The sequence below is a fragment of the Notolabrus celidotus genome, chromosome 15 (genome assembly GCF_009762535.1).
Source record: "Notolabrus celidotus isolate fNotCel1 chromosome 15, fNotCel1.pri, whole genome shotgun sequence".
NCBI classification, from domain to species: domain Eukaryota; kingdom Metazoa; phylum Chordata; class Actinopteri; order Labriformes; family Labridae; genus Notolabrus; species Notolabrus celidotus.
In genome coordinates, this window is record NC_048286.1 from 27,149,014 (window position 1) to 27,167,259 (window position 18,246).

The following is an 18,246-nucleotide window of genomic DNA, read 5'->3' on the forward strand; positions in this document are numbered from 1 at the left end:
GAATCTTGACTTCACAGGAGTAGACAAATAATATATTATTATAATATATATAACACATTATATATAACATATTTTACTATGTCTTTATATTCAAAATGTTTCTCTTAAATCAACTAATGCTTAGTTATAGATCTGCATCGTTTTTGTATTTGCGGTGCGCTTGTTGTCTATGCAGCTGTTATGTGTTTCTGTATACCATGTTTCTCATTTTCAGAAGGTTCCACCACTGCATTTGTCTTGTACTGTTGCATGTGTCAGTGAATTTGCATTGTTTTTGAACTTGCGGCACATTTCTCCTCCTGATGATCGTTTGAACCTTGAATACATTGCAGATAGTGATGCCATGTCTGCCCCATAGAAAACAATAAATATATTGGGGTTTTTCTTTTCTAAAACTGGGACTCAAAATGTTGCTTCAACAGAGGTATTACATTTTCTTTTAATGGAGCCACATCTAAAAAGTTTTAACAACCACCATGTCATTTTTTTATTAAAGAAGGGGGAAAAAAATTAAAGTCATCAAACCATGTGCTACAAGAAACAAGGCAGTGTTGTAGAACTCAAGGCCAGATTTTTAGAACTGGTGACTGAACTTGGGCTTGGTGACACAGAATTGTTCTCACACTTGAGCATTGGGACCCAGAAGATTAAGAAGAGGACTCTTACCTAGTTATTGATATGGACTGTTTTATTGTTTTTGTTAGATCCTTTTGAATTTTCAAGAATTTCTACCAGTCCAGTTGCCTTACAGATCAAGCTTTGGATCCTTTTTATTATTCCCAAATGATTTGTTTTATTCAGATGCAGTTCCTTCCAGGATGCATCCAGAAAAGTAAGTGAGTTGCCACAGTTAGCCTACTTGGAGTGTTGTTTTTGCTACTGTTATTAACTAAAGTGGCTAAACCAATAGGTTCAAGATGTTTGGTAAGTAAAAATTATAGTTAATAGAAAAACTAGTGTGTGGGCGTTAGGTATTATTGAGTTTATTAGACACCTGCAGTGATCCCGTCACAGCAGAATCAATCAGTGCTCTGTAGTCATGAAGATGCTGACAAGCTGCTGAGCAAATAATAAATACCATAGTAATACCGTAATACCATGATCACTGTAGAATGATGTCCATAAGTCCATAACTTTAGCTCTTAAGCATTACATTTTCTGATGTGATAAAGGTGCTGGATAGAAATGGTAAGGATCACACAATTAAAATTATACTACTGAGAGCTGGAAAAAGAAATGTTTTATTTATCACCATGCATTCAATCTGTATAAGTCAATATGTACACACTGTATTATGTAAGAGCACATTCTTAGCTTTAAGAGACACTTTAATACACAAACTCAGGACAAACCATAGACAGTTTCAAAAAGTCCAGGTCTTGACAAGGTCTGAACTTTCCTTTTTTCATTAACCACCAATCTCACGTTTTGTGCTCTTCAAACAAATTGAATGTAACATTATAATTTGCTCTGATTGAAAAGACAAGTTTAATAAGTTATACCATTAACAGAAACTTTGCTTCATTGCTCTAAGAGAAGATTCATCACACATGTCAAGACATAAAAAAAAAAGAAGAAATATTGGCTGTTGATTGCATAAATATGTCAGTAGAGGCCTGACTCTGGGCTAAAGAGAACAGACAGGTAGGTAGGTAGGTGTGTAGTCCATGTATGGAGACTATAGTTTTGTAGATTTACTCTGTGAAGACTCATTTGATTCATATTTGATCTTCAGGTTGATCTGTTTCCTGTGGGAGAAAAGATTAAAGGTAGATATATTATCAGTTCCAGGCAATTGTAATTCAAGTTATTTCACTGTTAATGGCACAAAAACAATAATTGCTGTTTGGCAGTCATTCTAGTGATGTGCTGACTAGGTCATATACTGATATTGTTACTGTATTGTTTTACTATAATGAATTACATTTTTAAAAAAGCTGGCAAATTGTGTTTTCACTATTTGCCATTTTCATATTTCCATTTTAAACAAACACTTCACTCTGCACTGTTCAAATAAAGGCTGGACTTTCACATAAATGGGTCACCAGCTTTTTTCAAACTTCACCTCTGATACCGACACAGTGAACAGCACAACTCAGTAACATGTGCCTTGTCATATTATCAGGAGAGTCTATCAGCTTTCAGCATACCTGTTGCCCTCGGCCTCGTCGGTTGAATCCGGCAGCTCTCTTCTCCTGGTCTCAGGAAGCAGGAAGCTGAGCGCTCCACTGATCAGTGAAAGGCTGCTGAACACTATTGTTGGTATGGCCCAATGGTAGGCTGCGAACATGTTCAGCAACGGGGCCAGTAAGCCCCCTGCTCTGCTTGCAATGGAGCCCAAACCAGAGGCAGTTTGTCTGAAACAGAACCATAAACAGCTCAGACCTGCATCTGCACATTACAGCATGTCGTTTTGTTAGTTTCCTTTAAGGTGTGTCATTAATTCAATATAATGACCCGGCTCTCTTACGGATCTTCTGGTTGTGTAAGATGCTTGATTCTGATTGGCCAAAACCTCTTGACAACAGTTGAGATTAGGCTTAAAACTTTCCTTTTTGATAAAGCTTATAGTTAGAGATGGATCAGGCTTGGACCAGCTCTTAGTTATTTTGCTATAGGCTTAGACTGCCAGGGGAACTGATGCACTGACACACTGGAATCCCCCCCCCCCACCCCACCCCCACCCCACCCCCATCACTTACTTTAACTCTGCCTGTCCCATTAAAGTTATTAACCATAGACCTTTCTGGAGTCCCTGAGCTTCACTGTCTCGTAGGTCCCTCTGAGCTGCTGTAGGCATCCTCATGCTGCGGACGTTCCAGACTCCAGCCGATACAGACGTGCTGGACTCCAGCGGCAACAGCTTCTACTACTCGTCTCATCACTATCACCTCTTTCTTACTCTCCTCTATCCCTCTTTCAAGACCCAACTCGGTCGAAGGCAGATGGCTGTCTAACATGAGTCTGGTTCTGCCTGAGGTTTCTGCCTGTTAAAAGGAAGTTTTTCCTCGCAACTGTAACTAGCTAAATACTGCAATGTGCAATGCTCATGGTGGATTAAGATGGGGTCAGGCTGAGTCTTACCCTGTCTTGAAGTTGGGTCTCTGTTCATAATTTGACATCGAGTGGTCTAGACCTGCTCTGTTTGGAAAAGCGTCTTGAGATAACGTTTGTTGTGATTTTGCGCTACACAAATAAAGATTGATTGATTGAGTTATTAACTTACACTAACATGAGCAACACTAGAGGCAAACTGATCACACATCATGTCAAAAATCTGCAGAAAAGAGTTCTGGCACATTTTGCTTCTGTTTGTTGACACCACAGACTGTAAGGTGATGTAACACCGCTACAAAGAAACTGAAACCATGAGTGGTGGTGATGTTAGCAGCAGGGTTAAAAGTTGTGACATTTGCATTGTTTATTTTTAATGGTGTGTGAACCGCAGAGCTCAGGGAGATAAGAATCCATCACCATGGAGCGCTAACCTCTGTGGACTCACTGGGACTGTTTTTTTTAAACAGTATACTTAAATCAATTTAAATCATTGTTTAATCAATATTTTTTGCCAGCGTGTCTATATATTTTATTTCCCATAACCACCTGATAACCATACATTATCTCTAACATATCGCATAAATCTTACTCAGCTGCAGAGTCAAAACTGAGGAGCAGTAAATGAACAAATGATCCATAAAGGTTGAAATCAGTGCATTTCTTTGTCATTATCTTTAAACATAAACCAGTAAACTCTGCAGCATTATCAGTCTAATAACCATAAAACCATTTAGTGCCTTAAATACAATCCTTTCTGAGTAAGATAAGTTTGACTGTAACTATTATATCTTTGAACATGTCACTAAACACTGAAGCTAGAAGCAGCTAGATTACAAAAATCTGTCAGCGCCTGGGCTGACCCATATGACATTTGTCAACGCCCTCAGATACAAAGGGGTCAGGACAGGTTTTCAAGTGTAATATTTAACTCTGCAACATATTTTATTCTTGATAGATAACTAAACAAATATACAGTAAGTCAAAAAGGTAAACATCCTGGTGTCCTGAAGTGGTGTCAACACCATCCAGAGTCAAGAATCTAATCACTCTCTGACATGTCACAGTCTGACCTTGAAAAACGGATTGATTAATGTTGAGCCTGGTGTGATATGTAAAAGACTGTGACTGAAACACTCACCTAAAAGATGTTGGGAACAGCTCCTGAACGTACACATTACAAACAGATCCAGCCCAGTTTGTGAAGAAGCGTCCTGAGGTTGCCAACGCGGTAATGGCGACAGCGTTGTCTTTAACAGAACAACACAGAGTTAGATAAATAAAAAAAAACAGGACAACAACAGGAACAGAGTTTGCAGTCATCTTTGTGAGGCTTTACCTTGAGGAACAGCTAAGATTAATAAGCACACAAATCCTCCAATCAGGAGCGTCGCCATCAGTGACACTTTCCTCCCCAGGGCCTCTAACAGCCAGATGCAAAGTATGTGTGCTGGTAGTTCAGTCAGACCGAACATGAGCTGCGTCACGAAGATATCCAAGCCAAAGTTTCCCACGTTAAAGGAAAGGCAGTAGTAGGTAAGATTTAAAGAGAACCTGAAGGATTAGAAAGAAAACGGTCTCATGATATACAAGGAATAAAAGAACATTTAAAACACACTATAAACTGTATTATTGTGTCTGTAGGGCTCTGTAGAGTAATGTGAAATAAAAAGTGTAACTCACCATCCCAGTATTAGTGTAAAGAAGTACTTCCTAAGCACAGCTGATTTCATAAGAGTTATTATGCCTCCCTTTTGTTCGGTGTCTTTCTCAACAATCTGTAACACACAGGTTAAACACAATGTCATTCTAATGTTTCTTATTTCAGCATATCATAACATCCAAAAGTCTTGCTTAAGGTATATATATGTATACATAATTGTATATTTGTTTTTTGTTGACACTATATTCAAGGAGGTCACAGAGGTTTCAGCACTGTTAAATCTTCCAAACTTCAAGTAAGCTGTTTTTTTTACTGTCTTTTTAACAACTTGCAGTAAAGCAGAGTCCAGTTCAAACCAGTTACAGTTAAGTTGTAGAAGTTTAGCATAATAAGTTACAAAAGAGTTGAATAAAGGTCGCTGTGAAAATCCACCGTGACATGCCAAGATTCATTAGGCTTATTCCCACATACAAAAATTGGTCTGTCCTGGTTCTGGCCCACAATACACTTAGACCTGCCCAACATACCGCAAAGAATGACAGCCCTTAAGTGGCCCAGATATAGTTTGCCAGAGATGGCCCACACATGGGCCAGCTTAATCACAAGCTCAACCTTAATCCGCCCAGATGTGGCATGGACAGATCTGGTCCACATAAACCAAGCCACAATCGGGCCAGATGTGGCATGCCATCATATATACAATGCCATCATTGCCAGACCTGGCCCACATCCAATTGACACACCACTTGCCATGCCATGCACTCAGCCAGCTTGACGCCAGATCTGGCCCAGACCTATCTGCTATGTGGGTTGTGGGGGAGACAGGGGACAGTTGCAACAAGTCTCATTCGTCCAATCAGAAGGATGCCAGAGAGATTATAATGGCGCTCAGTCTTAGATCTTCCAGCCACTAAGAAGACAATTTAATGTTTGCTGCTCTACAAATGAAGAAATAATATTCTTTTGGAGGCATGAAAAGAGTGCTGTATTTATGTCATGGAGAGTGCATCAACAAAAAGAAGCATTGAAAACATTAACCAGCACTGGGTTTGTACAGAAAAAAAGTTCTGCGACAGACAAAATGCTGTTTATGGACACAGACGTGAAAAAAATTGTTGCAGTTGTCCCCGGTCTCCCCTTGTGAAAATGTGTTATGAAACATGATTTAATGTTTGTTATATTGCAGACATTACTCATGCATTGTTCTTTACGTTACATATACACCATGTGTCTACTATCTCTTGTTTATGTGATTCATTTATGAACTATGTAAACATTTTGATTCAATAGTAAGTAAATGTTTCAGTGAAGTGTGCGTACCTTTTCCAGCAGAGACTCTGAAACAGGCCGTTTGTTGATTGCTGCCACTTTAATGATCAGATGTTTCGCCTCCTCTACCCTTCCTCTCTCCAATAACCACCTGGCTGACTCTGGAATAAACCTGCCAGATACAAGGACACTTCTCAGTAAAACGCTTATCTACTTTCAAATCACTGCAGTAAAATAAATAAAGAGTGCGCACCATAGGTAAACACCAATAACTGCAAGTGGAGCTGCTGTGACTAGTTGAGCCAGTCTCCAGTCTCTGATGAAGTAGATCATACCAGCGAGGACACACTGTCCAACTGCACCAAAGAGCTGAGTCACACATGCGCCCCAAGATCTCCTGGACATGCCGATCCACTCAGTGGCTAGAAACAATAAAGAATGACAGTGAATCACAAATATGTTCACGAGCATCCCTATGAAAAGAGGAAAAATAAGTGCCCAGATGATTCAACCAAGTTTCAGAAGCTTATCGTGCAGAATTGACCGTTTGGTTTAAAACATTACACAATTGAAACATGACACATCTCAGGACTCGCCAACATCTATTGCTTCAACAAATGGTTTAGTTCTGAGAATTATGTCCAGCTTTTAATTTACCACACAAACTTCATCACAGCCGACAAAACATCACCATCTAACCTGCGAAAGCAAGTGGAGGTCTGTAGCTAACACACTGGTTTGATTCCAGATGAACATTTGAAACTTGTCTGTGTTTGTAGTAACATAGTTTATATTTCATGGTATACTTTTTAGATATGAAATCATGTTTTCTAGATAACCAGAGCATAGCAGAATCTTCACCCATGCATTCTTGACTGCACTCATGCTTTGTGAAAATACGTTTTGAGATATTTTAAAAAGTACTTTGAATGCTTAAGTATTTTTAAAAACAAGTATTTCAGGACTTTAACTTAAGTAATAATTTTATGGAACAACTTTCACTTGTATTGGAGTAATATCTGACCAGGAGGATCCATACTTAGCACCCTAAGGTTATCACCAGACAATTAACTTTCTTAGCCCTCTTCAGGGCATCCTGAGGTGGGAGCCTCTATGATCAGTTTGTGCATTTGAGCCAACTCCAACTGGTTTTACTATTATCCTCTAACTCTGCCAAGTACACTTGTTGACCTCATGTAGCTGATACAGAGAGCAGTGAGCTGCTATATTTTTACTGTGAAGTATCAATGAAAACAGTTACTGGGAAGCAGCAGATCATTCATAAACCTTGAGTCCATGTTACTTTAACAAACTCAGCCTGCTTGTGCAGATCATATCCAGGGCTACAGGACAGACAGTGGCAGTCAGGATCAATGGTAACAAACACGCAGTTCAAAAATACATACTGTATCACAACACACAGCAACAGTTTATATGATGCAACAACATTTCACACAACAAATAAGACTTTACAAAAACAGACAAATAGTTTGTTTCATATAAAGTATGATGGAGCATACTGTACCCAATATGACGCCATTTAGTCGATAACCTCCATAGCCGATCCCCAGCATGAATTGGGATGCCAAATAGAAATAGAAGTTGGGACTTAGTCCGGTCGTTACAGTAAATATGAGCATTAACAAGAATGGAATCTGAGCTGCACGTTTACGACCAAACCTGGAAGAGATAAAGGTAAAATTACTTTCTGTTATCTTCTGCGTGTGTGAGTGAAAATGGAGGTTCAGCCTCAAGACACACGTTGTGTAGAGTTTTCAAAAACATACTCACGATTCAGCAAAAGGTCCAAATAACAGACAGCCTATAAGAATGCCAGCCATCAGGACTGTTTGTGCCACTTGCAAAGAGTTCGCCTGGTCACAAACTAGATCAAACTGCAGGAAATAAAACCCACATGGTTGATAAAGAAGATTTATTTTAATCTTTTCATGGTTACTATTATAAATACATTACTTACATCAGTAACTATGGTGGCCTGATACAGTGTTTTGCTGTACACCCATCCATTCTGGCACCCTGTGGTCTCATTCAGCCCGTTCTCTCTGATTGTACTGATGTTCCAGTCCACAGGTTTGAACATCCGACACCTGCTGAAGGTCCCATCCTCCTCCCTGGGCAGAGTCAGGTTCAGCTGCTCCTGTGCGGTCAGGTTAGGATCAGCACCCAGGATCCAGTCTGTGTTACAGTGTCGCTCTGGATCTGATTGGATAAAAAATACACTGGCAAAGTGAAAAGGTAAAATAAGATTTGGGAAGCAGAGAGCAAATAGTGTGATCTTTTGAAATAATCCAAACTCTCCGATATTGCGGAGAATCTCTCCAAAATCAGCCATGTTCACAGAGCTGTCTTTCAGCTTAGAGATGCTGCCGGAGGATGACCTTTAAACAATGCTCATTAATGTTTAAACCCTGGACTGTGAATGTTAGGAGAGATGAGACAGCACAATCAGGGTTGTTTCTTTTTGCAGAAAAGGCTGGCCTTGTGATTATTTAACCAAATAGCTCAACACTGTACCTTCTGTGTAACTTCTTCCTCAAGTCCAGAGTTAAATCTACCTTGGAATCTTTGATGCACAGCTTAACTTGAGACACTTTTTTAATAGTTGAGATACACACATTGTGACAACTTTCAATCATACAGAACAAGTTAAAGTTACAAGTTACAAGTTCATACAATCTGCTATTTCCAACTATAACCCTATAAAAGAAATGCAACTTGACTGTGTTGAACAATGAAGTATCAATGTCCAGACATGGTTACATAAGTGTGACAATAAAACATAAAAACAAAAAACTTTCTGCTTATCTCATCTCAGAAGGTGCTGTTGATCTTTCATTAACTTATACAGTTTGCTGACTCATGACAGTTTTTTCCTGCTGTCACTCTTACACTAAAGGTAAACCTGTTACATAACACGATGTAATTGATTATGACAGCCTATAACTGAGTGTAACTCTGTGCAGTATAGGATGTTAAAATTGCTCAGATAAGCAGACTTAAAAAGAGACTGTTGAAGGAAAGTTGATGGCTGTTTCCAGACACATGGTGTTTTTTATTGACTTCCGTCCAAATTTTTGAGATTATAAAAGAAATTCAACAATATAATGTACATGTACAAACATGTCAATGTTTACAATAACAGAGTAAGATAACCACAAGTGTCACTGAACTTTTAACCCCAGACTATTATTGTCTCCCTGCACCTTGAAGTGTAAGTGAAGCTGAGTCAGAAAACTAAACTGAGCAAACAACTAAACTGCAATGTCAATTTTTGTGGCATTACTTAAAGATTGGTCGAACTAGTATACATTTTATGTATGTAAAACATATTTTATTAACTAGGGCTGCATGCAAAAAAAAGGTGGAAAACATAATTAGCTATTTTTTGTTTTTTCATGTAAAAAGAGTGGTAAAAATCAGGGTCAGAGCCAATAAGTATTTACAGCAGTATAATTCAGTTGTAAATACATACATCACCTCATCTCTTGGTATAATAGCACCGTATGTTAGCATGTTGGCTGATAAAGGATTTTGTTACTTCGACAGATAAAGTCAAAGCTGGAATCTGATACTTTGACAATAATAAACTATTACTTTTTTTTCAGGTTGATACATTTTTGTAAAGTGCAGCTGGATCACATCTCATCTAAACTTTACTTACCTCATCTCAAGTAATCTCATCTCAGGTCATATCATCTTAACTCATCTCATGTAAACTTAATGTTATTCATATTAACTTATTCAATATTTACTCATCTCTACTTAACTCATCTCAACTAAACCTTTCTCAACTTAACTTAACTCATCTCAACTTAACTTAACTCATCTCAATTGAACTCATCTCAATTGAACTCATCTCAACTTAACTCATCTCAACTAAACCTTTCTCAACTTAACTCATCTCTGTGTAGCTTGTCTCATCTTCACTTATCTCAACTTGACTCATTTCAACTTACCTTAACTCATCTCAACTAAACCTATCTAAAATTAATACATCTCAACTCAACTCATCTGATCTTAACTCAGCTCAACTTAACTCATCTCATCTTCACTTAGCTGATCTTAACTTAACTCAGCTCACCTTAGCTCATCTCAACTTAACTCATCTCATCTAAACTAACCTCAACTTATCTCATCTCAACTTATCTCATTCTAACTCATCTCAACTTCTTAAATCTCAACTTTACTCATCTCATCTTAACTAAATTCAACTTAATTTATCTCATCTTAACTCATGACACCCTAACTCATTTTATTTCATGGATCTGATCTTTATATATCTCAACTTTAATCTTATTTCATTTAACCTCATTTTAACTCATCTCATATCATTGTATCATTAGATGTTGGGTTTGGAGTGACTGTAGCATTGTGATTTGGTTAATGTTTGCTTTTGGCATCACATGTGCATCAAAACTGAAGAATTCATAATGAAAGAAAATCAATTCAACATTCTCTTTGCACTCTTACCAAAAGACAAGAATGAACAATTTTGAATAAGACTATTTAAGACAATTCCTCCTTGGAGTGCCGTGTTTACTGATACTTGAGCTCCTCGCTTACACAAAACATTTTTCTTGTCAATTTGTTTTTTTTAACTTATCTGGCTGAAATTGCTTGATATGATCAACTGGTATTGATAATACTTTCAGACAGTGCAAAAACTGCCTGCTAATTGCTTCAAATGCTTCTTCTTCATCTGTTCTTAGGATGGTGCGAGCAGCAGCATTTTGATCAGCTGTTGTACTTCGAAGACGTTTTACCTGATCCTGAGCTGAGCTCATTAAGTCAAAAAGATTGGTCATTTCTACTCAAAACATGTCAGAAGTACATTTCAATTTCAGTTTTTCCCCAACAGAACATTAACAACAGCATGAAATATGTAATTTGGAATAGTCTGTCAGCCAAAGCACATGAGCAAATACACAGGATGACTCAGCAGCATGAAGACAAGTAGAGTAGGGTTCAAATGAAAAAATATCTACTCAAGTGGCTTATGTAAAAAACACAAAAGAAAGAAAGAACTCTGGAAAACAAAGTTCAGTATTTCCACTAGAGTTTGGTGGATTTGTGTCTGTTGTGTTCAGCCGTGTCTGAGTCACTTCCTGTCTTCTTGGTGGACACATTCCTAGAAAGAAAAGGTATTCAGATTACATGTTCATATAATTACTCTTCACCTACTTAAATTCAAGTTTTTTCATGAAGTGGTGCTTTCAATACAGCTGGAAGAACCCCCCCAAATGATTCAATACAAAACATCAAAAGCTTCTTTTCAACAAAACCTGTGACAGCATCAAATCCATCAAATATGACACTTCCACTAACAGCTGGTGAGCTCAGCTTAGAGAGCCGGACACTGTTTTAAGACCAATAAAGGAACTCTGTTGTGTCAAAGAACAGCCAGTCACAAACCCTCTGCCTGACTCCCTGATGCTGACTGACTGTTTCTTGGGCATTTAAACAGACTTCCTGGTATCTCAAATTGTTAAAACATCAAACAATTTAGAGTCAAACAAAGAGGGAACAACATATTGTGAGCTGCAGAAGTGCTTCTATGTTAATTTAGTTAATGCTAGCTTATTTCCAAAGGTCTTTTTAATAGACATCCAACTGAGTGGTGTCAGTCTTCTCATGTAACTCATGAAAGCAACTATCTTCCAAAAATAGGTTCAAACCTCTTAAGTTCACTGAAGAACGCCAAAGTTATTGTGAAAGTTTGAAAGTTAGAGACCTTTGAATTCAGTGCTCATCTTAATCATATTGATAGCTTAATTTATGTGTAATTTATGGTCTGTGGAACCCAGTGTACCATTGACCACAGAAAACCATATATATTGTATCTATTGTAGTTTTAGTGGATCCCCGGTGTGCTTAAGACTGACTCCAAATAAAATACAATATTCCTGAGTGAAGATCCTCAGTAAGTCATCCAGCTCACTCACCCTTTGCTCTGTATGTCTTTGGCTGAATCAGGAAGCTCTTTTCTGGTGGTCTCAGGGAGCAGGAAGACGAGACCTCCGCTGACCACAGCCAAGCTGCTGAAGACTATGATGGGTATGGACCAGTGGTATACAGCCAACATGTTGAGCAGTGGAGAGAGCAGACCTGCTACTCTAAAGGCGATGGAGCCAAAACCAACAGCTGTTTGCCTGAGACGGTTTTTGAGTTAATATCATTTTATAGTTAAATTTCAAAAATGATATATTGAGTGTGTTTCAAAGTGTGTGTACCTGACCGAGGTGGGAAACAACTCCTGGATGTAGACCATACACACTGACCCCGCCCAGCTCAAGAAGAATTTTCCAGTAGTGACGAGGGCTGTGATAACAACAGCACTGTCTGAGAAGGACATTATATTACACATTAAGGTTAAAGGAACTGCTGATCACAATACTAATGAAACAAGACTGTAAAAAGATGGACAACACAGCAGCTCCCCAAAAGTAAAGCCAAAATACAATGTACAGAACAACAGCTTCCCCAGTGAAACCATAACTGTTAGAGCTCCCCTTAGAGACTGGCTGCAGTATAGGTCATAAAGCCCGTCTCCTCCATGTTCACTGATGGGACCTTGGTCAAACTTCGAAAATCAAAATTCAAATCAAAATCTCCATACCTCAGTGTCTTTCTGAGCTTCTCACTGACAACAGCTCCCTCAGATCAGGTATGGGCTTGATACCTGAAGTCAAAACTAAAGCAGGTGAATGTGCCTGTAGTCACTATAGTGTGTCACTGACAAACTGCCCCCAGACCTGAGGTCTGTGGAAACTTGAGGACCTTGAGGAGCTGTTTTAAAACATTGTGCGTGTTTGCATGGTTATGTGTGTGAGATCTAGTAGGAATGTATCAGGGATCATTATGGTAATTGGTAAATGGACTTGTACTTACATAGCGCTTTTCTAATCTTTCTGACCATAAGCGCTTTTTACACTACTCGTCACATTCACCCATTCACACCCATTCACTCACTGATGGTAGAGGGTGCTACAGTAAGGGACCATCAGTATTAGCTAATCTCATTCATTCACATTCACACACCTCTGAACAACAGAGGGAGCAATTCAGGGTTCAGTGTCTTGCTCATGGACACTGAGGCATGTGACTGCCAGAGCTGGGATTGAACCGCCAACCTTCTGATTGATAGACGACCAACTCTACCCACCGAGCCACAGCCGCCCCTTATGCATGTGCATTATGCAAATATAGGCATTTACGTATAGGCTCCAAACTTCATTACATGCACCAGATGTCAGTGCCAGTCATTGAGCTTATTTTGGCTTCACTTTTGTACAACAGGAGGAGGGAGATGTTTGTCGTCCATGTTTTATCAGTGACCGAATGTGAAAGGCAGGAAATTCACCTTGGGGGAAAGCCAGAGTCAAAAAGCAAACAAAGCCACCAATCAGAAGTGTTGATATCAGGGTTTTCTTCCTCCCGACTAACTCCAGAATCCAGATGCTGAGGAGATGAGCTGGTGTGTCAGAGATCCCGAACATGAACTGAACCAGGAAGATGTTCAGACCAAACTTTCCAACATTCAGAACAAGGCAGAAGTAGCCCAGATTTAATGAAAACCTTCAAACCGCAAAAATATGAACATGACACAGCGGTCCAACCAAATATGAAAATTCATTTTAAAATATGCTTCACTTACCAGGAAAAGGATAAAATAAAGAGATATTTGATCAGGACTGCTGAGGTAAAAATTTCTTTGATTCCTCCATTTTTAACTTCATGTTCTGAAGAAACCTGGAGGGAAAATGTTTCATTATAACACAGGACAGCCCGCAAATCATCTCTGTAAGCTGTCTTTCATCATGTTCAGCCATCCTGCTATAACCGATCACTCCAAGGTCACATTTAGAGTTTTACACTACTTTCAAAACTAGACCTGATTTACCTCATTCAGCAGATTCTCTGGTATTTTCTGTTTATTGATTCCTGCGACTTTAAGTATCAGCTCCTTTGCTTCTGCAGTTCGTCCTCTCCTAAGCAACCACCGTGCAGATTCAGGAATCCACCTGAAAAGTGTAACCACAAACATCAGTGCGGCTCACAGATTGTTGGGAATGTCGGCACTTTATGGAGAAGTTGTGCAACACATACCATATGTATAAGAATACAACAGCTTGTGCTCCAGCCATGACATACTGTGCTTTTCTCCAGTCAGGAACAGCATAAACCAGACCTGCCAAGGCGCACTGTCCAAGACCGGCGAACATCTGGCTCAAACAGGACGCAATGGACCTTTTGGAGACACCAATCCACTCTGTACCTACAAACAGAATTTAAACACAACATCACCGCAGAGGTCAAAGGAAAAAGGTCAATTTAATGTTGCTCGTCTGTGGTAAATAAACCCAGAGGCTTGCTCTTGACAGCAATGGACCACAACTTGAACCACACTATACTGTATATTTGTTCATGCCTGTGGTGCCAGCCATAAAAATGAAAGGATCCTTGCTGAGGTTCAGTAAGGTTGATCTTACCTAATACAACAGAGTTAATTCTATATCCTCCCAGTGCTGCTCCAACTATGAACTGTGACACGGCGTACACATAGATGTTAGGAGACACACCGACAACTACGACGAATATCAGCAAAATGACAACAGGTATCTGAGTGGTTCTTCTTCGGCCAAACCTGAAGTAAAGAGAGAGGTTGACAGGAAAAAGGAAAGGTTAGAAACACATAACCTGATGTATCATTTAAAAGCCACTTGACTTTTTGGAATTTGGTACTTCCACTAGGCGGCAGTGTGAATTTGGGGCGCAGTTTGTACCAAAACTGCCTGCTGTGAAAATGTTGGAAAGGCAGTTTTGGAGGCCATTAAGAGATTTCACAACACTCAGAGACAGTACTGACCCATCTATGTTACAGCTAAATATTTAGGATCGCAGAGAAACATTTAACATTTAGATATAAGACTCAACATTTTGATTTAACATTTAACATTTTGATTTAACATTTATATTTTGATTTAACATTTATATTTTGATTTAACATTTATATTTTGATTTAACATTTATATTTTGATTTAACATTTTGATTTAACATTTTGATTTAACATTTTGATTTAACATTTAGATATAACACTTAACATTCTGATTTAATATTCAACATTTAGATTTAACACTTAACATTTAGATTTAACATTTGTTTAGATTTAACATTTATATTTTGATTAAACATTTTGATGAAACATTTAACATTAAGATATAACACTTAACATATTGATTTAATATTTAAAATGTATATTTAACATTTACATTTTAGATGTAACATTTATATTTAACATTTTGATTTAACATTTAGATGTAACACCTACCATTTTGATTTAATATCCAACATTTAGATTTAACACTTAACATTTAGATTTAACATTTATGTTTAGATTTAACATTTATATTTTGATTTAACATTTTGATTAAATATTTAACATTTAGATATAACACTTAACATATTGATTTAATATTTAAAATGTATATTTAACATTTACATTTTAGATTTAACATTTATATTTAACATTTTTATTTAACATTTAGATATAACACCTACCATTTTGATTTAATATTCAACATTTAGATTTAACATTTAACTTTTAGATTTAAAATTTATATTTAGCATTTTGATTTAACAATGATTGTAACTTCATTAAATTTGAAGAAGATCACGAATATTGCTCTAAATGTGATTTTAAAAAAGTGACTTAAAAATTCACACCCCGTTTTTATGTTGTTTTGGAGCTTACTGTGGAGAATGGTTGCTCTTATTTTCAGTGGGCACAACTTTACAAACGGCGCCCCATAATCATCACTAGTATAACTCCAATGTGCATCCCTCACATCACTCCTGAATGCCCCATCCCTACCTCAAAATCCCCCTCTACACAACAACATAGACATACACCCACACATTCAAAGATATAGAATTACACACAAAACTCCTCTCATGTAACTCTAACCTTTCAAGGCTAGATGTTTTCTTCCTCTTCCTCTTTTTGTTTGTTTATTCTTTCTTTTGTCTGTGTTCTTCAACTTATTTGATTTCTCCTTTTATACTGTCTAATCTTTTTGAAGCTGTCTTTAGTTTCCTTAAACTCCATGTTTGTATGTAAAACTTGCATTTGGCTTACATTTCTGCACCATCAACAAAAACCCAAACAAGAGAAGTCTTTATGCAGATGACACAATGCTTTATCCAAAGACTATAAAAGCATAAAACACTTTTCAGAATGTAATAATGTTGTGAATAAATTCTTCCATCTCCAAAATAATGTTACTTACGACTCAGCTGTAGGTCCGAAGACAAATGATCCAGTAAGTAAACCAGTCATGAAAACGGTCTGCAGGACTTCAGCCAAGTGTGACCTGTCACAGACCAGATCAAACTGCAAAAGAAGATTGGTTAAGAGTGCTGATATAATAGCAGAGGGGAAGATGGATATTTAGAGAAGCAGCCTTTATAAGATATTAAACATTGTATTGTAAAGAGCAGAAAATATGCATTTTTGTTTTATTATGAAAGTTTTTATTATCTGTAAGATGACCTTGGGTGATGTGAAAGGCGCCCCAAATAAAATGTATTATTATTATTATTATTATTATTATTATTATTATTATTATTATTATTATTATTTATTTGGAAGAATTGATGCACAGTTACACCAAAGTTGAGAACAGCAGAGTGCAGACCAAGCATCAAGGCGACATCAGTTGTTTTTTTGGTACTGGTGCAAAATCGTTAGTGTCCTGGTTAATACAATACTGATGTAGGTAATAATAAAAGTGTTGACATATGCGGTCGCATATAATTATGATAATGATAAGCTGTGGAAGAGTGTGCAGTGATATGCAATAAAATATCATATATATGAATGTGGATTGATAATATGATGTGATAGTGTCGGGTAAACAGCAGTCTAAAATAATGTCACTGATTACTCAGCCTTATAGATGTTACATAGACATATGTATATTTATGTAAATGCATTCTAGTATTCCACTGATTGACAATATTAAATATAAGAGGTTAGAAGTAAAGAAAATATATATTGCATCATTCTTGACGTACATCAGTGACTATGGTGGCCTCAAACAGCATATTGTAGTACACCCATCCACTCTGGCACCCTGTGGTCTCATTAAGTCCATTATTACTGATGGTACTGATGTTCCAGTCCACAGGTGTAAACATCTGACACCTGCTGAAGGTCCCATCCTTCCCCCGTGGCAGTCAGGTTCAGCTGCTCCTCTTTGGTCAGGTTAGAGTCCACCCGTAGGATCCAGTCTGTGTTACAGTGTCGCTCTGGATCCGAATCCACTAACAGGAAACTGGAGAATAACATGGGCAGTATGAAGTTCGGCAAGCTCAACCCGATGATGATAAGCTTCTGAAAGAAACCAAAGTCTCCGATAGTTTTCAGAATCTCCCCAAACTCCACCATTTTCACAAAGCAGACTGAGAGAAAACTGGATTTCAGTGTCTTATTAAGTCTCAGAATGAATGTTTAACTGTCTGATTTGGGTCAGTGACTGAATGTGAGGCAGGGGACGATTCTGGGCCAAATATAAACCATGTTTGCTAATGGTTCACCTGCAGAGACAAGAAAAGAAACTTGGCTTCATTTAAAGTATCTCACAAAAGTGAGTACACCCCTCACATTTCTTCTAAAGATGATGCACAAGAAAGTCCACAAACAATTTGCTAAAGACAAGCAGACTGAGGACATGGATTACTGGAACCATGTATTGTGGTCTGATGAGACCAAGATAGACTCATTTGGTTCAGATAGTGTCAAGCGTGGGTGGTGGCAACCAGGTGAGGAGTACAAAGACAAGTGTGTCTTGCCTACAGTCAAGCATGGTGGTGGGAGTGTCATGGTCTGGGGCTGCATGAGTGCTGCCGGCACTGGGGAGCTGATGAATGCCAACATGTACTGTGACATACTGAAGCAGAGCATGATCCCCTCACTTTGGAAACTGGGCCACAGGGCGGTATTCCAACTTGATAATGACCCCAAACACACCTCCAAGACGGCCACTGCCTTGCTAAAGAAGCTAAGGGTAAAGGTGATGAATGCATGTCTCCAGACCTAAACCCTCAACTCCTTAAACGGAAGGTAGAGGAGCACAAGGTCTCTAACATCCACCAGCTCTGTAACGTCGTCATGGAGGAGTGGAAGAGGATTCCAGTGGCAACCTGTGAAGCTCTGGTGAACTCCATGCCCAAGAGGGTG

At 38.2% G+C, this 18,246-nt stretch overlaps 2 protein-coding genes and 1 long non-coding RNA gene across 3 annotated transcripts; 1 reads left to right on the top strand and 2 right to left on the bottom strand.

Moving 5' to 3' along the window:
• Nucleotides 1-1,222: 1,222 nt before the first annotated feature.
• LOC117826202 (solute carrier family 22 member 13-like) lies at nucleotides 1,223-8,365 on the bottom strand. Its single transcript, XM_034702104.1, has 10 exons — nucleotides 7,965-8,365; nucleotides 7,778-7,881; nucleotides 7,512-7,666; nucleotides 6,240-6,408; nucleotides 6,038-6,158; nucleotides 4,738-4,832; nucleotides 4,394-4,608; nucleotides 4,196-4,304; nucleotides 2,151-2,357; nucleotides 1,223-1,748 (listed from the first exon to the last, which is right to left on the bottom strand). Exons 1-10 carry the CDS (start codon nucleotides 8,337-8,339, stop codon nucleotides 1,679-1,681), a joined length of 1,620 nt encoding a protein of 539 aa, XP_034557995.1. The 5' UTR covers nucleotides 8,340-8,365; the 3' UTR covers nucleotides 1,223-1,678.
• LOC117826204 lies at nucleotides 7,974-14,491 on the top strand. Its single transcript, XR_004633993.1, has 3 exons — nucleotides 7,974-8,242; nucleotides 11,981-12,172; nucleotides 14,174-14,491. It is a non-coding gene; the product is annotated as an uncharacterized LOC117826204 (long non-coding RNA).
• LOC117826203 (solute carrier family 22 member 13-like) lies at nucleotides 10,255-16,401 on the bottom strand. The gene is made up of 9 exons (XM_034702105.1): nucleotides 16,295-16,401; nucleotides 14,497-14,651; nucleotides 14,114-14,282; nucleotides 13,908-14,028; nucleotides 13,662-13,756; nucleotides 13,368-13,582; nucleotides 12,238-12,346; nucleotides 11,950-12,156; nucleotides 10,255-11,135 (listed from the first exon to the last, which is right to left on the bottom strand). The coding sequence occupies exons 1-9, from the start codon at nucleotides 16,342-16,344 to the stop codon at nucleotides 11,060-11,062; spliced, it is 1,197 nt and encodes a 398-aa protein (XP_034557996.1). The 5' UTR covers nucleotides 16,345-16,401; the 3' UTR covers nucleotides 10,255-11,059.
• Between the last annotated feature and the right edge of the window lie 1,845 nt (nucleotides 16,402-18,246).